At 43.3% G+C, this 15,889-nt stretch overlaps 1 protein-coding gene across 5 annotated transcripts in view; it reads left to right on the top strand.

The window, feature by feature from the left end:
* Positions 1-15,889, top strand: part of kappaB-Ras (NFKB inhibitor interacting Ras like 1) — a 61,756-nt gene that overhangs the window by 21,414 nt on the left and 24,453 nt on the right. For all 5 annotated transcript variants that reach the window (XM_077646879.1, XM_077646880.1, XM_077646878.1 and 2 more), the window contains 2 exons: positions 15,062-15,157; positions 15,224-15,317. In XM_077646879.1, the coding sequence (XP_077503005.1) occupies positions 15,062-15,157; positions 15,224-15,317 (190 nt within the window). The remainder of the gene's footprint in view (positions 1-15,061; positions 15,158-15,223; positions 15,318-15,889) is intronic.

The raw sequence follows: 15,889 nt of genomic DNA, 5'->3' as shown, positions 1-15,889 counted from the left end.
CCTTCAGTGCCTTGCTGTACTTGAACAACCACGCATACATGCCACAGCACCGAATGATCCCGCAACACCTGCAGTACGGCCGCCACAGCTTGGCGACTTGTCAAGCTTGCATTGTGGGGCGCCATCTATCCGTGTTCAAAAAAAGCACAAACAGCAGCAAACAAGATCTGGTCATGCCATCGGGCCGATTGTCAACACCTAAATATATTCTTACACTGTGGTCTACACACAACTAGATGATGACAGAACACAAAATGCAAAGTGCATTGTTTTCATGTCTAGCACGTTTTGCAGTGTGACCACCACAATAAAAGAAATGAGTTGAAGTGCTCAATAAAATTTAAAAGGCTGTGAGATGAATGGTTTGCTTTTCAGTAGATAAAGACTGATCAATAAAACTTTGAATTAGTGCAGTCAGCTAGCTGTGTGATCTGTTAACCATATAATCTGCCACAAAGGATTGTTTTAAAGCTGCCAATAAGAAACAAAATAGGTGCAAGATGACATACCAGAATGAATGCACATCATTTCATGTTCTTGCAGTAATCAGCATTGAGGTACTATGAACATAGCACAAGGGTCAAACGTTGCAAGGCATCTAGAATTGCCAAACTGCAATGCAAGACGGGTAGCCATGGTACTTTGTAAGCATTGAAAGCATATGATTTCTTTTTGGGTTTGATCATGGTTGCGTTCAAGCCACAAAATTTCAGAGCATGAGTTGCAAAGGCATTGGTTATACAAGCAGTACATATAGCTAACAAACAAAGCAAAACCGGCGATTGTCTCCACCAGTATCTTAAGCTAAGTGCCAACAGCAGATGAGTTTCCTGTGGGCCCTTGTGTGTTTAGGAAAAAAAAAATTGTTAATGTAGTTGCAGTTATGAAATCATCAGGGAACTAGTATTTTTGTGCTCTGATCCTGAATATGTCATTTAATTTTCGTTTCATTTTGTGTAAAACAAGCATGTACATAATTGTTATGCAAGTTTTTGTGAATTGGTTTTAAGAAAGTTTGCTGCAGGGAACATGCTAAAATGTATGCTATTGGGGTTCTCTTGACATCAAGGAATGCAGTAGGGTTAAAATTGTGTTCCTGCCTACCATAAAATTTGAGTTATAGGGTTTTGGAGTTGCCACTTTGGAAACGGGAAAAAAAGTTAATATTCCTGTTTCGGAAGTGGCAGCTTTAATACCTTATAGCTCAAGTTCAATGATAGGCAGGATGATAATTGTACACTTATTGCATTCCTTGGTGTCAGGAGAACCTAACGGTATACATTTCTTAACTTCCCTGCAGCAGACTTTCTCAAAAGCTCTTCACAAAGAACTTAAATAACAATTACTTAAGTGCTCAAGGAATTGTTTCACATGAAATTAAATGACATACAGTAGACTCCCTTTAAGACAAACTTGAAGGAACCAGAAAATTTGTTCGTATTATCAGAAGTTCATGTTTACAGAAGTGCCCTTAAAAAAGATATGTGAGTATGCTATATGTGCCCATATATGTTACATGAAAACCATGAATAAAATAGCCTTTCAGAGAGGGTAGCTGAAAATAGGGGGTTTATTCCACTATGCATGAAGTGAGCTGGAGACTGAAAGCGTGAAATAAGCTCCCATCATCCTACTTGAAATTGACTTTAGTCTAGTTTTTTTTCCACCAACTCTTTTTTTCTCACTATATTCCACAGCGGTTGCTATTTGTGCGAGCTATTTTTCTAATTTTTGCTTTCTGTCCTGCTTCGACCGCTTTGAAGGGGCCCAGCAAAGTATCCATGCTTCTCTCTCATCTCGTTCCTTCTGTGGCAGAGCTGTTATCAACTGCACGAGCAGGCACACCACGCGCCTTTCCATACACCATAGGCAATGCGTGCGGTGCTACTATCCGGCCATCTCCGCACTACAGTAATGCATGTTGCGATGCTGCGTATGTTAACAATGCGGCTCCGGATTTTTCGGGCCCCAAATCAACGAGCAAGCACACTTTGCACATACGTGCCTTTCATCCTGTCAGAGGCGATATGCAGCATGTGACATGCGCAATGCACCAGCACAGGTGTGATGGTGCCTTGCCTTTCTCGCACCCGCAAGAAAGCTTCGCTCAAGAAAGCGTACTCTTGGCAAAACAGATTCCCCGCAATTTTGCGTGAAAGTGCATAGAAGACATTTTGTGGGGGTGCATTTTGTTGTGTAAAAACACTTTGTATATTTTTTCTTTCCTCAACAAAGTCGCTTGGACACCCAGTGAGTGCCACTGCACAGGGTCGCCGTGGTTCGAGGCCTTTGTTAATGTTGGATTTTTTTTTTTACATTGAGTCCTTTAGCAGATCAACCAAATGGTCTCGCATTGTTCATCTTATCCGAAAATTCGTTTTAATCGAGTTCATTGTAACAGGAGTCTGCTGTATTTTGAACTGCTATGCAAAAATTTATGTTCCCTGAAGATTTTATAATTGTGACTACATTAATAAACACTTTTTTTTTTGAGACCCAGCTCCCCCCAACAACACATCCTTCTTATAACAGTAAAGCACAAAATACACAGCAAGCATGACCATGCATTTTAAAAGACAATTGTAGCCTTTGAAGAAATTATCATGGCTTGTAATGACTGCATAGTCTTCAAAAATTGATTTTGATTTCTCTGGTAGATGACAATTGTTGCGATTGACAAAATAGGCTAGTTTGCATTAATAAGGTAATACTTTCTATTTATGATCTGTCCTCAAGAGCATGAACTTGTGTGATTTGACCTTAGAGGCGTCAGCATTTAATGGGTGTGATGAATGAGTAAGTTTTATTGAGACAAAATAGAAGATAATTTTCTAGCTTTCTGCATGTAGGTAGTGCAGGGTAGAAGAAAAAAGTTGAATCCTGCTGATTGTGCTGGCATTAACTGCAAGTTATGACAGCTTATGAAAAAAAAAAAAAGTCAAGGTAATGACTTGAGTGCCATACCAAACTGGTTTCAGCTCCAGAAAGAAATACAGTTCACATTCATACAACCTATATTTTTTTTAAATTTTTTGCTGTCTTGGAATTAAGTTGAACTGGAATGAATGGGAGAACTGCTCTAAACTACTAGTTCAGGGGACAGTTCAGGATGGTTTCTGGTGCCGCATGCCACAAGATACTGCTTTATCATGTCAGGAAAGGAGAACTAACACAGGATGTGACTGCAAGAATAATTGCGAGAATAATGAGTCTAATTTTTGTCAGTTGAGTGCTTTTAATTTCAGGGGTATGTGTATAGTTATGTGAGTAATTTGTGTTGTCCTTTTCATATTTCAAAATATAGCTCCTCTATCTGTGTTTCTACAGCATCTGCATGATGAAGTCAGTTCTGTGGTACTTTGAGATAATGGAGCATGCTGCTTGCCTTTGAATTTGTTCCAGTTTCATTTTTAAAAGCTTTTTCTTATAGCTGTAGATGACAGCGGTAGTATATTCTAGCGCTGGTATAATAAATGTTTTGTACATAGTCAGCTTTACATCTTGGGTAGCTGTTGTTCCTATTTCTTTCTTGAAAAGTAAAAATTTTGGTTTATGGTCAAGCTCACATCTCAATATCTTTGTGCCAGCCAAATTATTGCCTTATGGTTACTGCTAGGTTCTTTAACTGGCGTGTATTTAAAACAAAATGCGACTGATTGGATATACAGATGAGAAGTGTACTTCAGTTTTAATGATATGTATGTATGTTGATTTAGTATAATTGGCTCCTGTGCACCATTTTTAATACCAAATGCTTAAATCCTGAAGACAGCATTGAATTTTGAGCTGACCTTTCCTGTCAGTTTTTGTAGAACAAATTAAAAAATCCTCAGCAAATGCCTTAAGCCTTAAAGTGGATTTAATTACAGTAACTGTGCATCAGTGCATACAAGAAATAGTAGTAGACTTAGCAGAACCTTCGTGAAACCCCTGAAAGTACTTGACCCAACTGGACACAGCCATACTTTCTAACAACCTTCCAGCAGTTGGTTAAGTAAGCTTCAATCCAGTTCAGATTGGATCCCACATTATAAATGAAAAATTAATTAATTAAAGCTTTTGCAAAATCAATACAGATCACATTTATCTGTAGCTGCGCATCTCTGGCCATTGCAATGTTGTGATAAGTTCTAATCAGCTGGGCTACAATTGGAAGACCATATCTCATGTTGATAGAAATATAATTTATTGTTGATTGCCAAGAAATATGAGATAATGTGAGCTTGTGAATGCCCGGAGCAGGCTTAATTGCCTGCCACAGCAATAGCATTCGTGACGAAGAGGATGATGGAAGATGATGATGAATATAGACAAATGAAGATGAGGGTCATGCACGATGCTTACACTAATTGCCCCCCCCCCCCCCCCTCCCCCGGACGAAGGCAACCATCCTGGTTGCGAGGTAGAATGATGACGGGCCACGAGCAAAGGGCTTGAGGCGTGACATGTGGGCGATCTCAATGCCACGACAGCGACAATCAGTAACAGGGGAGGCGGATGCGACACAGTAGTTAAAGGGGGACGTTTGTTCAAGCACTGTATAAGGATCAATATAGCGGCTCATGAGTTTTTCACATAACCCCAGTGTGCACACGGATGTCCACAGTAAAACCTCATCACCTGGGGAATAACAAACTGCATGATGGGCAAGGTCATAACTGCGTTTCCGGAAGGCCTGTCAAGTGTCCGCGTTCAGGCGCGCAAGTTCGTGGGAGGGTGCTGAAGAAGGGACGGGGACAGAAAAGAAAGATGCTTCCAAGACGAAAGTAGGGGATCGGCCATGAACAAGGAAAAATGAAGAGTAATGGGTTGTTCGTTTTAGCGCTGTATTGTAAGCAAAGGTAACAAATGGGAGCAGGGAGTCCCAGCTGGTATGGTCAGGTTGAATGCAGGTAGAGAGCATGGCCAAAAGGGTCTAATGGAAGCATTCGGAGAGGCTGTTGGTTTGGGAGTATTAAGCAAAGGTTGTTTTGTGGGTGGTATTCGAGACATGAAGAACTTGCTACAAGACGGCGGAGAGAGAAGCCTTGCACGATCACTGAAAAGGACACGAGGAGCTCCGTGGCGCGGGAGAATAGCGAGCAGGAAAAAATTGGCAATCTCTACAACGGAGGCAGAAGGAAGAGCAGCAGTTTCTCTATATTGGGTGAGGTGGTCTACGGCGGTGACTATCCAGCGATTGCCCGCAGGTGTCACCGGCAGAGGTCCATATAGGTCGATGCCGACAACGTCAAACGGAGTCAATGGGCAAGGAAGGGGTTGTAGGAGGCCCGCAGTAGGAGACGTTGACCATTTATGGTGTTGGAAGGGAATACAGGAGGTGACGTATGTTGCAGCGCTAGTCTAAAGACCCGGCCAAAAGAAGCGGCTTTCGAGACGATCGTAGGTCTTCTGGAAACCCAGGCGACCCGCCGTTGGATCATTGTGGAACGCTTGCAACAGCTGACGGCGGACAGAACGGGGAACAACAGGAACCCTGGAGTTGCTGAGAGGGTTGTAATTGTGCAGCATGCCATTCTGTATCATGAAATTGGTGAGTTGGTGGTGCAGTCGTGTGTTTGGAGGCTGCGTAGCACCGGTGAGGTGATCGATGAGCATTCGACATTAAGTATCTGTCAGCTGTTCGGAGATGAGATTTCTGGGCACGGATGGGGAGACGAAATCAATGGGGGCAGTTGTCATGGCAAGAGACTGGGTATCCTCAGGATGGCCTGGAGATGACGGAGACAACGTGGTTGGGAGGTGGCGATGAAGTGAGCAGGCAACGAGAAAGAGCGTCAGCGTCCTTATGGTGTTTGCCAGATTTGTAAGTGATGGTAAAATCGAATTCCTGGAGGTGGAGAATCCATCACCCGAGCCGCCCGGATAGGTTCTTTTGGGAGGACAACCAGCACAGAGCATGACAACCGTAAATTGGCAGCTGTACAGATGGGGGTGAAATTTTTGAACGGATCATACCGCGGCGAGGCACTCCTGTTCGGTGATAGTATAGTTCTGCTCTGCTGGAGTCATTGTACGATTCGCATAGGCAACAACCTTTTCGATCGATGAAACTTGTCGTTGCAAAAGCACAGCGCCAAGACCGTGCCCGTCGGCATTGGTGTGCAGAAGTGCTGAAGCAGACTCAAAAATGGCAGAGTACTGGATCAGACGTCAGAGCTTGTTTAAGTTCTCCAAATGCTGCCTCGCAATTGGCAGACCAGACGAAGTTTGTTCCAGCAGCTTGTATAGAGTTGACGCGATAGACACGAAGTGGCAGATGAAGTCATGAAATTAGGATGCCAGTCCAAGAAAGCTGCGACGCTCTTTAGCACTGAATGGACGTGGGAAATATAAAGCAGCCGCAAGTTTATTGGGGTCAGGCCATATGCCATCCTTGCTGATGACGTGGCCAAGCACTTTAATAGATTTGGAGGCAGAGCAACATTTTTTAGTATTGAGCTGAAGCCCAGCCCCTGCAAGTGCGATTAAAACTTCATCCAGGCTTTTAAGGTGGCCACAAAAGGTCAACGAAAAGATGGCAATATCGTCCAGGTAACAAAGCCAAGTTTTCCACTTGAGGCCCTGGAGAACTGTATCAATCATGCGCTCGAATGTAGCGGGAGCGTTGCACAACCCAAAAGGCATAACATTGAATCCGTACAACCAATCCTGGGTGGTGAAGGCTGTCTTTTCTTTGTCATCTTCATGCATAGGGATTTGCCAGTAATCAGATCGCAGGTCGAGGCTGGAGAAAAATTTGGCTCCTTGTAAGCAGTCAAGGGCGTCGTCAATGCGAGGAAGGGGGTATACATCCTTGCGAATGGTCTTGTTCAGAGCACAATAATCGACACAGAAATGTACGGAACCATGCTTCTGTACTAACGCAGCTAGTGAGGACCAAGGACTGGATGAAGGATGTATGATGTTATGATTCAGCATGTCAGTGACATTGGCCTGGATAATCTCGTGTTCAGAACTAGACACTTGGTACTGGCAGCGACGGATGATCCCAGAGCCGTCAGTGTCGATGCGATGGGTGGTTGTACATGTCTGGCCCAAAAGTGCAGAATGTATTTCAAAGGAAGAGGCGTCTTCTTCAAGACGGTGACCAAGGCTTGGGCCTGGTCTGAGGTGAGGTCGGGTCTGATGGTAGCGGAAAGTTTGTCACCAAAGGAAGCAGAGGAGGAAGCTGGTTGTGCGTCTTTGTAAAGCGAGAGAATAGTCGTAGGCTGAGCGCTAGCGATTGAAGTGACAATAAATCCTTGGCACAGAAGGATAGGCTCAGGCATAGTGTTCGAGGCAGCCAGTAGAGATGAACCGCATGAAAAATGAAGTGACGTAACAATACAAATTTCTCAGGAGAAAAAGCGCGGGCTCGGTACAACCAATGTGTCCCCATCGCCAATGTGGGTGGAGAAAACCGGAATGACATTGTCACAGCCAGGATAAAGGAAATGGTTAGTGGCTGTAACCAAGCGGTGAGGCGTCCAGTCAGATAGGTCACAGATGGCGGTTGCAGTAACCGCGAGGGATGGTTGGCCGCACGTAATGACAGCGGACGCTGATAAAAGGAAATTCCAGCCGAGAATGAGTTGATGAGCACAGGAAGACAGCACAGCGATTTCGATGTGATGGTGGATTCCGTTGATAGTGATTCGAGCGGTACACTGCCCAGAAGGATGTATCGGAGCCTCATTAGCAGCACCTAAACGCGAGCTGAAGTAGGGAGTACAGATTTTTTCAAAAGTAAATACAGGTCAGATCGGATGACAGAGCGAGCGATGCCGGTATCACTTAGTGGTTCCACAATAGTTCCTTCAACTTCTATGAAGAACATATTGGATGGGGCCGGAGGAGGACTTGCAGGATGAGTTCATGGTGCAGTTTCACCTCCTGAAACTGCACAAGTCAGCTTTCCGGGCAGCGATCCGAGGGCTGAGGAGGTGCGTGAAGAGCCGATATAAAGAGCGATGGAAAGGTGACGGGGAGTAGCGGCGTGATGCACAGACATGTGAGGCTTGGTCAGGAGGAGGCGGCGGGGAAGGAAGCAACGATTATCGGGATAGTCGTAGTTCGGGCAGTATGGAAACTGCGGGTACATGTCGACGTGTCGGGGATCACTGTAACCAGCACGCTCGTCACGCATTCACCAGCAAGAGACACTGGCGACATGGCTAGTAATTGCGCAGTAAAAACAAACGGAACTGGATAGATGGGGATGCCACACAGGAGGATAAGCAGCGGCGGAAGATCTTGAAAAAATAGCGGCGAGGTTGTGCTGTACAGGTTCAGAAGGGGAAGGCAGGAAAGGTGACGGTTGTGTCGCAGCAACTTCAGCATACGTCGGGACGCAGCGAGAGACGGGGGGGCTCTTGATTAATCGGGTGCGTGAAGGAGGCCAGCTCATCCTTGATCATGGAACGCATACAGGAGGAGATGGGAAACTTGCAGCAGACGATGAAATGGTGCCACGGAGTTCTTCGCGGATTATGGAGCGAATGAGCGTGTGCAAGTCTGCATCAGTAGAGGGCTGAGAATCCCACGTTTCTTGAAGCCAGTTCGACTGCAAGTCGTCAAGACGCTGGCAGGTGGTGTGAATGTCATCATCATCATCATTTATTGATCCCTTAAGGACCTTTCACAGGGTATTACATAGGGGGGGGGGGGGCAACGTACTTAGGACAAAACAAGAACAAAGCCAAAGAGGTTGAAAAAGAAAAGAACAAATCAAGTAAAACATATATATATTAACATACAATGAGGGCAATTAGGACAACGAATACAATCAGTAACATCAAATGAGAACACAATTAAAACAGTTACAAAAAAAAAATCAATCGAGTAGAGAAGGGGATTTACAAACGATTTGCTCAAGCACGTCAAACTAAGGGCGAGAAAAGAAATATAGACATATTTAATGTTCAAAGACAGACAGTAACTGGTCTTTGAATTTGACAGGGTCACTTTCCATGACAGTAGAATCTGGCAATTCATTCCATTCCTGTATTGCAAATGGTAGAAATGACTTATTAAAAGCAGATGTTGATCCATGCAGGCGCTGTATACTTAAGCTATTGAATAAGCGTCGAGATGAACGTGCTAGTGGGTGAAGAAGAGATTGGCGCAGATGCGTGAAACGATAGAATATCTTGTGAAAGAGACATAGTCGTGATGTCTTGCGGCGAAAGACAAATGAGGGGAGATCCAGTGATGATTTTATACCGCTGATACTGATTTTGTAGTCGTATTTTGAAGATATAAAGCGAGCGGCGCGGTTCTGCACAGATTCTAAACAGTTGATGAGATAAGTCTGATGTGGACACCAGATTGCGCATGCGTATTCGAGTTTGGATCGTACGAAGGTTTCATATGCCAGTTAATGGACGGCCGGGGACGACAACGATAATGTTCTTCGAATAAAGCCCAGTGTTTTGGAGCACTCAGCGACCAGTTTAATTATATGCTCGGACCAGTATACATTGCTTGAGATTAGGATACCGAGGTAACGATACGTTGGTACTTGTGAAATATTTACTGAGTTTAAAGAGTACACGTGGGTGATGTTAGAGCGTTTGCACGAAACTTGCATAAACTTGCATTTTGAGATATTAAGCTGCATCAGCCACTTATTGCACCAGGCATCTATTAAAATTAAGTCATCTGCAAAGAGACGTATTGATGATGAAATGCCACAAGGGAGGTCGTTAATATAGATGAGAAAAAGAAGCGGGCCAAGGACTGAGCCCTGTGGAACGCCAGAAAGAACCTTGGTTGAGGCTGAAGGATGCCCTCCTTTGACGGTGAACTGAAAGTGGTCGGTGAGGAAGAATTTGATCCATGATAAGATTAATGGGTCTAGGCTGAGAGAATAAAGTTTACAGATGGAGTCGCAAGTGAGGAACACGATCAAAAGCCTTAGAAAAGTCTAAGAATATAACATCAGTTTGAAAAAATTAATCAAGGTTTAAATGAAGATCAGTCGTGAATTCAAAAAGCTGCGACTCACAAGAAAGACCAGAGCGGAAACCGTGCTGATTAGCAAAGAAGAATGCATTGTTATCAAGGTGTACGGCAACTTGAGAATAAATGATGTGTTTCATTAGTTTGCAAGCGATGCATGTTAAAGATATTGGACGATAATTTGATGGATCAGACCGGTTGCCACTTTTAAATACAGGAACTACTTTGCTAATTTTCCAATCTGTTGGAAGAGCGCTTTGAGCGAGGGACTGGGCAAATATTATCTGCAATACTATACGGCTGGTTGGGACTTTGGTGGCTTTAAGTATTTTGGCAGAAATGCTATCAGGACCGGGGACATGTGCAGGACATGTGCAGAAGATCCTCGTGGAAGAACTTCTTTTTGGACTGCTTCAGTAAGCGTGCATAGTCTTCGAGACACGTGAAATATTTTTCCCGCCTGACGGCTGAGTTGGATTGCTTAGCAATGCAAAAAAGGCGTTTTTTCTTACGTTAAAGCCTCTTTAGGGTACCACTGAACCATGGCTTACCTGCATCACCATGAATGGAAATGACTGGGACATGGGTTTCAATTAATGTCAAAAGTTTCCGCTTGAATAATAACTAATTTTGGTTGGCAGTTCTTGAAGAAGGAAGCTGTTGGAAAGTGTGGAAGAACTTGTCCAGTTCGGCGTTTATAAGAGGGAAATTTGCCCTCTTATGATCACAGATAACTTTAGTGGAAGGGTAGCGAAGCGGCTTCGGCACTGCTACATTAAATAACATTGGGTTGTGATCGCTGAGACTGTTTATAGAAGACATTGAGTGGATCATTTCTGGATTCGAAACAAAAACCAGGTCAAGCGTGTTGCTGATCCTAGTTGGCATGTTAACTGTCTGGGTGAGGTTAAACAAAAGTGCAAGATCAATGAATTCTTTGGATTGACGAGAAGTGGCAGTTAAATTATCCCAAACAATGTCTGGATAATTGAAATCGCCACAAAGTATAAATTTTGCTCTGGGAAAGCTGCTCTTTAAGTCGAGTAGTACCGAGTGCAGTTCATTGACGAAGGAACGATCAGAATCAGGTGCTTGATAGCATGCGATGAGTATGATAGAGCTTCCAGGAAGGGGTAAGTTTATGCTGAGGATTTTATGATGACTTTCGATATCAATAGTAAATGAAGGCATGACTCGATTAACAAAGACTAGGATACCACCGCCTTTGCGTCCCACCCTATGACGCCTGTGTATAGTGAATGACACATTATTCAGCAGCTCTTCGGATGAGATTTCAAGGGTTAGCCAAGTTTCCGTAAAAATAGCAATATCAGTGAGGTTATCTTCGTGGATGGCTTCGACGGAGTCCTTTTTGGGTAACTAGCTACGGATGTTTGTGAGAACAGCTGATATTTCGTGGTGCGCAGCTGTGCGGACGATGGATTGTTCCGGCTGATACGATGCAGATTGAGGAGGCTTTGAACTATTCAGTGATCGCTATGATTTCAACTCGTGGACAGAATCTGACTCAGCATCGTAGGTGTACTGCTTTTGTCCCATGACCAACTTATCGAATCGTATCTTAAAGGGTAAGTTGCTATCAAGGCCATACGAGTATAGTTTTGCTCGAGCTGTACGTACACACGCTGAATAATCTTCCCGAATTGAAAATGTGGTTTCCTTTAGCTTTAGAATGTTTGACTTGGTTTTAAAGCTAGATAGTTTAACAATAATGGGACGTTTTCGATCTTCGCGGAAGCGGCCAAGTCGGTGAGCTCGCTCAATATCTGAGCTCTGGATAGGTACTTCAAGGTGCTCAGCACAGAAAGATGCAACTTCCGATTCGGACTGTGCCCACGTTTCGTCACTGGAGTCAGGGATTCCGAAAAAAAGCAGATTGTTGCGGCGAAGGCGGTTCTCGGAATCGTTGCATTTCCCTGCGAGCACCTTAACTTCGGCAGTCAGCTTTCAATGACTGTGATAGCGGTAGGTTGGTCATCAGATTGGCCAGTTTTCACTTTTTTTTCTAGTATGTCAACATGGCTGGAAAGACGGCTTACAAGGGATTTGATATTTGTTTGGGCAGAACGTATCAAAGCAAGCTCAGACAACATGGTGTTTTATGAGAGCTCCATTCGTGCAATGGCCTCTGATATGGATTCAAGCGTTGGTGGTCCAGAGTTCAACTCATTGTCACCAGACAAAGCAAGTAAAAGCAAAACCAGGTGTGCATTGACACAGAAGGAACAAAGTATCGGGCCTAACAGATTCCGCCAACTGTCAAGGGTGTCAAGGGGGCACGACACCGTAAGAAAGGATCATTACACCGAAGGCATTTAGCGTTCGGAAGATAACTGACCTGCAACAGAATAGGCATCTCTGTGACCTTGCTCGTAGCGGTGGCATGCCCCAACTGGCCTCTGTGCGGCGGCTGATTATATAGGCTAGGCGGGTCACCCGCGCCGATAGTAGCGCTCGGTTGCCAGGCGAAGAAGCTGTCGATGTCAGGAACAGGTGAGTGGATGGTTTCGTGGCTGTCCGTCGTGTGGGGATCAGGAAACCAGCAGTCCGGCTCGCTGAAGATTAAAGCCTGGTTGGAGTCAGCCAAAAGGACGTTGCTGAATTCCCAGGGGAACGTCAAGAGCAGGAAAACCTGCAACAGAATAGGCATCCCTGTGACCTCGCTCGTAGCGGTGGTGTGCCCCGCTGTGATCATGGGATACCCTGTGATCATGGGATACCCTTGGCTTCCACATTGTTTTCCCGTGAATATTGTTTCATGCCTGTCACTCTTTTTTACAAGGCTATCGTTATGTGTACTCAGGGTTTTATTGGTTACTTTCAGTTCCTCATTTTCTCATATTAGTGCTCCAAATGTCTTACTTAGAAATTTGAAGCATTGTCTGAATTCTTTGACTTCCTAAGTTCAGTGGCCACCAAGGGAGGCTGTGCATCAAATTTAGACACCACACTGAATGTGACCTTGTCAGCAGCGTCGTTAAGTCTAGATTTGAGAACATTTTTCTTTTATTCATGATGGAACTTATAGCTCTAAGAAACCAGGACGAACAAAGAAAGAGACACCACGAGCGCTAACTTTCAACTGAAGTTTATTCATTGCATGCGTAGTTCTTATACAGGCTGAATATCGCAGAAATACTACCAGGCTGTCATGCCGTGAGTCAGTTTGCCTGTTCAGAAGTGATAGGTATTGCAAGATGGTAGCAGTAACAGTGGCAGCAATGAATTCAAGGTTCTAGAAGAAACTTCTTGCACAAACCTGAGAACACAGGGTAGAAGATTCAGAAGCCTGGTTTATGCCACATTGTAGCTGCACAGTAAACTGGCGTCACTGTCAAAAGGGATGTATGTAGCCAGTCTGTAGAAGGGCCATGCGCAGGTACAGGGTCAGGGATCACTGCTAGCAGTCGATGACAAAGCTAACTCCTTGTCAGGGCAGACAAACAAATGTGGACCAGAGGTTGGTGCACCCACCACTCATCGGATAATCACAAAGACCTGGGAGAATAGGCTGGAAGGTTTAGGCCTGTTACTGCCACACTTTAGCCACTGCTACATGAAGTAAAACAGTTGCTCCAGAGTTGAACTCAATTTGAACTTAAAATGCATGAGCCCAAACTGAACCCGAAAAATGTTTCTTTGTCTCTCTGCCTGTTTAATTTGTTTCTTCAGTGATTTTTTTTATACGTGGGCATAAAGTAAGTTTTGTGTGATAAAGCCGGCAGCTCTGTTCTAAAATAATTCAAGATTATTTGACATGGCTGATGCTGATTGCAAATTAGTGATGCGCCTTTCTTTGCAAACGTTCTGCTGTTGTGTATGGTGGAGGTTTCACGTGTGCATTAGGTGAGTGTAAGGTGGACCGTAGCATTCTTAATATCCTGCTAAAATGTATTTATTTGCTTTGTACAATGAAATTGTGAAAAATCGCAGTGGAAGTAACATGGCAACCGTGCATGTAGCAAGTGGCTTGCTTGGTGCATGCATCCTTGCCAAGTTACTTAAAATTGCATGCCAGGATTATGTTGTGGCTGGTCTTCAGGGCAGCCTTGCTTTTCTGCTTCTTCATGATGAGTATTGAGGATTACTTTCATTTTCTTTTCATGGCCAGGTAACTCGCAAAAAATTACATGCTTAGGATAAATAGCTTAGTACCATGGCATATGCTCATACAAGTGAACTGCTTAGGGCTTGACTTAGCAGTGCTGCAAGGAAATATATGGTTCATAGTTCGTTTTTAAAGCTCTATGATTATAGATCTTTGTGCCTGCAGTGAAACAGTAGTTGTAACACAGGTGCTGCACAGATGTTGCAGCTCTCGTCCTGTTTGCTCTTTGTCCTCATCTTTAGTGCGTTTTTTTTTTAATTATTATTATAGATACCTCAAGGGCCCTTGAGGGCTTTACGTGAGGGGTGGGCTAACAACTATTCATCATGTCACCATACCAACTAGCCCAGATGTCTCTTCTGTTGCATCTCCTGTTCATTGTCATAATAGTGTAGTGGAGTTTGTATACAGCACAGACGAAGTTTATTTGCCAAAATTTGTAATATATCAAAAGTTTCTAGCTTTCTGTTGCAGTTTTTGGAGAGGCTGTCTTTTTTTACTTTCTAGATTTTGCAAAGTAGTGCACTTTTTTGCAGCTATCAGAGAGGCTGTCTTTTTTTTTCACTTTCTAGACTTCGTAAAGTAATGCACTTTTTCTTCTGCCGTGAGGAAGAAACTCTTTTCATAAGAGTGAAGCTGAAAAATATTGCTTATTGCATCATATGAGATATGTTGGAAAGCCATTGTCCACCGTACACTTCTGAGGCACTATTGCTGATAATTGTTTGTTTGATTTTTGGAAGATGTGATAAATTGTGAGCAACTCTTCTGGTCTTGCTGTGCCACAGATGTCTTATCAAGAAGTAAGCACATTTTTCGTGGTAACTTTGCCTCTCCTGCTGCTTTCTGGGTGAGCACCATTGCTGTTATCGTATTGCAAAGGCAAAACTAGCTGGCAAGTTTTTGTTATCTTAAAAGTACGTTTTCTTTTCTGGTTAGAGTCACCTTTGCGAATAAAGCTGCTTAAGTCCTACTATTGTCTTATTGCAGGGGGTCGTCTTAATATATGCAATCAACAGCAGAGAGTCCTTCTTGCTGTTGGAGCAGCTAAAGAAGGACATCGATAAGCACAAAGACAAGAAGGAGGTAGCATTCCTTTTTCATTCAGGCTGTTGGCATTCTTGCCAAATTCTTAACAGCTATTTATTGCAGCTGGCCTTCTTGGTGCTTGGAAACAAAGCAGATCTGAGTGCCGAGAGGCAGGTTGATGTGCAGTCTGCCATTAACTGGGCCACCAAGGAAAAGGGTAAGGCTTTAATGTCAAACTCCATAAGTATTATTTAAAGGAGAGCTTTTTTTGTAGTTCTTAGTACTGTTTTTAAGGTTACCATTGTGAAGTTAAGTGAATGTAGCAGAGATATTCTTGTAAAAATAACTAGCAGGCAGGTGTCTGTACACTGTATAAAGCACACCACAGACCCTGTGCAAATATAATTTCTGAGAGCATTGTTATCACTTTCTTGAAGTTTGTTTATAGTAATATTGTTGTAACAAACAGGTTAACTACATAACTTTCATAAATGCAAAAAATTTTTATCATTGTTAACTTCTTTACTTTTAAAAACATGCTTAAAATGCATTGAATCAAATTAGGCTGCATGGACACTCAAGTCAAATTTAAGCACTCTGCATTAACTCTATATTCATAAACACCTTTAACCCTTTCGGCCCTAATGTCCTCAGATAAAAACAAATTTTTATATATATATATATATATATATATATATATATATATATATATATATATATATATATATATATATATATATACATACACACACACACAAAATAATAGGATGTGCATGTTCTGACATTTTT

Source organism: Amblyomma americanum, chromosome 1, assembly GCF_052857255.1.
Source record: "Amblyomma americanum isolate KBUSLIRL-KWMA chromosome 1, ASM5285725v1, whole genome shotgun sequence".
Lineage (NCBI taxonomy): Eukaryota > Metazoa > Arthropoda > Arachnida > Ixodida > Ixodidae > Amblyomma > Amblyomma americanum.
Note: the sequence above shows the minus strand (reverse complement) of the source record. Positions and strands in the feature narration are given on the sequence as shown.